The 6,720-nt window shown below is 31.4% G+C and overlaps 1 protein-coding gene across 1 annotated transcript; it reads right to left on the reverse strand.

Moving 5' to 3' along the window:
* Positions 1–2,884: 2,884 nt before the first annotated feature.
* LOC141682616 (uncharacterized) lies at positions 2,885–4,095 on the reverse strand. The gene is made up of 2 exons (XM_074487320.1): positions 3,343–4,095; positions 2,885–3,217 (listed from the first exon to the last, which is right to left on the reverse strand). Exons 1-2 carry the CDS (start codon positions 3,743–3,745, stop codon positions 3,072–3,074), a joined length of 549 nt encoding a protein of 182 aa, XP_074343421.1. The 5' UTR covers positions 3,746–4,095; the 3' UTR covers positions 2,885–3,071.
* Between the last annotated feature and the right edge of the window lie 2,625 nt (positions 4,096–6,720).

Below are 6,720 nucleotides of genomic sequence, written 5' to 3' on the forward strand. Positions count from 1 at the left end.
GTTTTTCGGACCGGATCAGGCCGGATTTTTTCCTAATTTAAATCAGATCGAATTTTATTAGAAATTCCGAACACTACTACATTAGTAACTAGATGATCGTAAAAATGTATTAGTTTATATGAAATATTTTATAAAAATATTACTTCGTTGAAAATATTTAACTTCGGCAAAAAATAAACATGTTTAAAAAATAATTTGTTTTATCAATATTATCCAAATATATATAGTATAATTACTTATATATTCTTTCATTATTCCTGCAATACATTATATAAACAATATTACTAATCACGAATATGCAAATATATTTATGTTTAAAGTAATTTATATTTATAGTAAATGTAAATTCATAAATATATAAGAAAATATATTATAATAATCAAATTTTTAACCGGGTTTTTTCGGGTTTTCAATCGGGCTGGACCAAAGGCCGGGCTTTTAACCGGGCCAGATTGGGCCGGATTTTACCTAAAAATATAGGGTCCATCGAGGTCCTAAACCTGGGTCAGACTGAACCAGGTTTTGACCGGACCGGATTCTGATCGGGTCGGATTTTGATCGGACCAAATTTTCGGCTCGGGTTTTTTGTGCATCTCTATATTCCAATCCACCCTGTTAGGGATGTCCAGTTATGTAATTTCAATTGCATTGTTCGACTTGTTTACAAATCAAACCGAATACTAAATGAATTGGGGTAGTTACGAATAAACTATTTTCTCAAACAAATTGATTAGGTATTGTATTCGGTTACTTGCATAAACCCGGACCTAATCTTACCACCATATGTTCGAAAATCTCAACTTTTAGTTAGAAAACAAAAATAAAAATCAACTTTTCACACCTCATATTCAACTTTTGGTTAAAAACTCCATCTATAACTGTGAAACAGATGACATAAACACAAAACAATAAGCCTACTAAACTACAATCTAACAGTTCAATATTGATTATTTTTCAAAACCATATGATGGGCACCTCTAAAACCTAATCCTTCTCCCATTTTCTAAAAGAGTGAATCCTAAGGACATGTTCGTATTGATGAGAGTCATTCTCTACGATCCAACCCGTGTAGAAAAATTGGTATCCTGTCTTTCCAGCTAATGCTCGTCTTGGATTTTACAAGTTACAAGTATATAACAATATCATAAGCTTGAGTATAGGGAGCTGCAATCTGTAGCTTCGTTTTCAGTACATTAAAGCAGATTACTTGCCCTCATTAGAAATTAACTTCCCACATTATCTGGTGGTCATGGATAGCTTACCTTCACATATAGTAATGTTTCTCATTCTTGTTATCAACAGAAATAGGATTGAGATTAACCAAATCTGGCAGAAAAATTCCTCTTTATGTAGACAAGAAAAGACACCTGATTACATTACCATACTAAGGAACAAAGTACTACTCATAACTCAATCCTTAAATAAATCACTCAGGGCCAAATTTTGATCATTACGTGAATAATTTTACTACTCCATCCAATTAACCAATTTCATATAACTCATCTCCTTAAAGTATGATATTTGGCATTAAGTTTCTTCTATTCTCCTTATCTTGGACGGTTCTTAACAATATCTTAATGTTCATTATAAAGGTGAATCTCAAAAATAATCTATACAAATATTTATTTATTTTTGTAACTGATGGCATAATATATTGAGTAATGCTACGTAACCCAAAACTCGTACCAAAATAGTTACAAAGTGACGTGGCATGACACGTGTTTAAATATAATTCGTGGGTACATATGAATGCACGCGGGGTCCCATATTATTACTAGAAAAGTTACCATTTATAAAGTATTTGGGAACAATTTTTGTAACAATATTTGGGGCATCTAGCATTTTCCTAATATATTTCATAAAGCTAAGCAAAAATCCCATTTAACTACTAATTTACATTTGAATTTTAAGCTTTTGCAGAGGTGATCAGCAATCGTCATTGCACTATGAATTGAATTAGAATGCCCAAGTAGTAGTCGCATACGGCATACCTACTAGTGAATAGCAAAAGTTACTAAAACAGGTTCAATGAGTCCATATTGGTTACTTAACTACGAGATATTTATAATACTGGCGCTACTATCTGAAAATATCTACCGCGAGTAGAAAGAAAAACCAAAATATGAATTGTACTTGATGCGGGAATCATCTGAAACTCTTATATTGGAATTTGGAGCGGAATTAACATATGAAATTCTATCCTAAACTTTCAGAAATACACTACAGATAAGCTTATTGTGGAAAAAAATAGTTCAACCATAGGGATTACTCTTTCTTCTAGTACCAATCCATACTTAATAAGTACACAATTAAATAAATCACGAGGACTGAATGGTGTTGTGTAGATGGTAGTTATTGTTTATATTTTTCAAACTACTTCGTTAAGAGGATAAAGAAGACATGCAAAGCACTAGTCAACCACGTTATGCTGTCAGAAACTGCTGCTCTAAGGGAACCTATGGTTGTGTGTCTAGGGAACGATCATGTCTAATAATATTGCATACTTCCGACGCTAATATACTGGATCTCCATACTAACTAACAGTAAGATGTATAAGCCAAACTTTAACGCCTCAAAAAGTCGGTGTAAAGTGTCTATATAATCACATCACATTTCTAAGTTTATCATCGGCTTACAGTTTCCACGACTATCAGATGCCAGTTGTCAAAATGGATTTGCCGTTGGACTAAGCACAATAGACTACCCTGCAGTGCTATAAGAATTACTTCCTTTGTTATAGTGTATGTTATCCCGATACAAGTTCATAAATGCTTAAACCAGGGTGGCATTTAACACTCTTATGTAGTATTGCATTGTAAAAATCATTACAAAGATGCATTTCATATGGAATGAAGTTATCTATATTAGAAGTAACAAAATCATCTTTCTTAATGAAACATAATATGAGATATCTCATTATAAAAAAATTTAATCATCAAACAAGACAATGTCTTTCCAAAAATTACCTTCCAATTTATATATAAAAAATTGTCACCAAGAACATAATGTGAAAAAAAGAAGAAGATATCTCATGATCTACATATAGGCCGTGTTAAGAGAAGTGAACTGAATCAAACAAATCCTAAAAGAATGTTCAAGATTACCCATTTACAAGAGCGATGACCCGAATGTGGATGCCTACAACCCAAACTTATCCAGAATCTGTAAATCCATGCATAGCTAACACCATCAAAGACTCTCTTGGAGGACCAATTTCCTGGAAAAGATTACAAATTCTCTCAATAAGATCGAATCTTTAATTAACATCTTGGTCCTTAAACATTTGCCGGGACTTGACAACCAAAAATGCAACTACACAAACTTGCAAGATAGCCACAATACCCGTAAACAGCAATCCAACTTTCTTCCCCAAATTGAGCTTGTCTTCAGAAGGCCGTGGTCCTGGGGGAGTTTTATGCTTATGATAATGCAAACTTGGCTGCGATACTAATGCCTTATCATGTAGAGGTGGTGGGGGGTTTAAATGGTTCACATTTTTCTTAGGAGGAGGGGTTTCAACCCGAGGAATACGAAGTGGAGGTGGAGGTGGAGGTGGCATTGCCATTGCTAGCGGAGGAGGCGGTGAAATTAGAGGTGTTAGTGGTGGAGGAGGTGACAATGGTGGCGGTGGTGGTGGTGGAGGAGGCGGTGGTGGAACTAGATTCGATATCGATTGCGATTCAACTAGCAATATAAAGAAGCCTAAAACAACTAAAATAAGAGTAGCTAACAAAGGGGAATCCATCAAACACCTAGCAGAGTAAATTGCAACAAACAATTAACTAAATTTCAGGATCTGAGCCACATCTTGAGATCATAAGCACTACAATTACATATAATTCATGATCTGAGCTGAATCTTGCAAGAAAAACTAGGGTTTATGAATTAAGAATGGTTTTAAAAGTAGTAGATCAAGAAAATATGTTCAGTTGAGCAAGAAGCAGAACAGAAGATACAGATGGGATCGTTTGTTAGTAATTATATGAATAATTTAGATGTAATTATGTATAGGAAAGGAGAAGAAAAGGAAATTGAACAAAATGAACACAGATAGATAGATAGATAGGATAGATAGATAGATACACTCATACAGAGCTGTACTAGTTACTTTACCATGTGTACATTATGAGATGCAGTGAGATAGATCTTGTAATAATCTGGGCCCCACTTTTCATTTTTTTTATTTATTTTTATTACTGTTACATTCTGGTTATTTAATTGAATTGTCAACTTGGGTTTCATATTTGTTGACATTTTATCTTGACTCTTTATTAATCCAATAAAAGAAAATGTCAGGTGTAAATTTTGTTGTTTGATACCCAACGCCACCCCCTTTTTTCCGCGAATCAACAATAGAAGAAAGAGTGTACAGAATGGCAGGGTACCTCGTGGCGCGGTTTTTAGTATTCACCCTAGTAAAACCAATACATGGGGTTCGCTTTGGTTAATTGTTATTAACCGCCACCAAATCGTTTAAAATGTTTTTTCGGTTTCGGTTAACCATTCATCGGTTTCGGTTTTATATTCGGATTTTTATACAATTTTTATTTATACGATTTTTTGGTTGATAATATTTTTGATAAAAAATAACATCAAGTTAAATAATAATATTATATTAATCACCAAAGATTTGTCACTTTAGAATTCGTTAATCAAAATTGATATATTTCATTAAGTTATTTTTTATATGTATAATTTATATTATCTTAAATAATAGATACGAAATATAATAAAAATATATATTCATAACAATGAAAAAAAAGAGTATATATCAAAACATATGATAAATTTGATTATATACATATTAAAAAAATATAATTTAAGAGTATTTACATATTGATCTTAATTAAAATTATGGTGTTATATTATACAATTTATCATACTAATGTTAAGTAAATATTATTTAACAAAATATTAGAACTGGGTTATGAGAATCTATATCTATCTATATATATATAATATAGCGGTGCGGTTTATTTGGGTTCGGTTTTGATTGAAAACCGGAACTAGAATCGGAACCGGAACCGCACCGATAATTCGTTTTTTGTTGGTTCGATTTTTATCGGTTTTTTCAGCGGTTTTGTTTTTTCGGTGTGGTTTATCATGATTTTTCGATTATTTTTTCGGTTTCGATTTTTTCTGCTCACAGCTACCTCCATGTTTTCCTGGATGTGGATGAAGAGGGTTCGAACGTTATCGAAGACAAGTGAAGTGCATTATTTATTAAAAAAATAAATTTGTTGTTTGATACCCAACACGTGATTGAACAGTGATATATTTCAATTTTTCTTGAATGACAAAAATTCAAACTTTATCAAAAATGAGTACACGTAAATATGTATTTATCAAAAAAAACAAATCTGTCGTTTGATACCCAACACCTCATTATACAGTGATATATTCCAATTCCTCTTAAATGACAAAACTTTAAATTTTATCGAAAATGAGTGCCGTAAATATGTATTTATAAAAAAATCTGTTGGTGAGGTAAACTGGAAAGTTGTTGCTTGGATATGCTTTCTGATTTCATATTTAAAGAAATTTTATTTGATCTTTCATAAAACCTATGACAATTTTAATGTTTGATTCCAAGAAACTACTAGTAATAAAGTACTAATTTCAAGAACTTAATAGATAATTAAAAGGATATAATTAAACATGAGTTTAATTGGGAATGTAATGTAGTCTGAAGTCAAGCGACCCTCATAGTTTCAGAGCATCTGGAGCCGCCGGTGATACCAAAACTAGTCAACTGCCAATACTGAGAGAGACTTGTCAAAGAAGATGCAAACTTTATGCCACTTGAAATTTGATATATACCGCTCTTGTATTCCTTTTTATTACTCTAATTGTGGATGACAATACATTCACCTTTACTCGGCTAATTATGTCTTCTTGATAACCCCCGGCAAGTCATTTTTAAGATATTATAACATTCTCAAACCAAATATACAAATGATTTTTTTTTTAAATGATGGTCCAATCTTATGATTATCCCTCAAACCAAATTTATGATAAATTTTTTTTAAATAATTATCCGATCCTAAACTTAATACTTCACAAGAAAAATGTGATATGATAATTAAATATTAAGATTAATTTTAATGAGATTATTCTTCTCAATAATAATACCGAGATTATAATCCCAGAAAAGGGGGTGTATATAGGAGTTTACAATGTAACAAATAACCGATTCAAATGTTCAAAACATCCATTATATAGTAAAATGCACATCTTGTAACACCACTGTATTCAGGTAACAAAATCATTAGAATGTAACATAAAAATCTTGCACAAATAATTGAAATTCATGGGGCTATACATGGAATGTTGTTGCAGATAAAGTAGTACTGATTTATCTGATGACTAAATCGATAATTTAGTTTCTAATTAAAATTTTATTAGCGTGAAATTATCTATGTTGTACTATTTTAATTTATGTTTTTAATTTCCATGTATACTGAAATTTTATGTATTTTGAATTTTAATTTTATAATTTATCGTTAATTTTAATTACGTTCCAAACTTAGTTAATTCACATTTAATAACATTAACAAAATCAACAAATTGGAAAAGTTAACAATATAATAATATTAATAAGATTTGGATCATTTGGTTCAATACTATTTAATTTTGGATCACTTTTTAGTTCACGTTAAAGTGATTTGGAGCAAAACTACCCTAAATTTGAAATTTTAGTCCACAGTTGGAGTTGGCCTA

The sequence above is a fragment of the Apium graveolens genome, chromosome 9 (assembly GCF_009905375.1).
Source record: "Apium graveolens cultivar Ventura chromosome 9, ASM990537v1, whole genome shotgun sequence".
NCBI classification, from domain to species: domain Eukaryota; kingdom Viridiplantae; phylum Streptophyta; class Magnoliopsida; order Apiales; family Apiaceae; genus Apium; species Apium graveolens.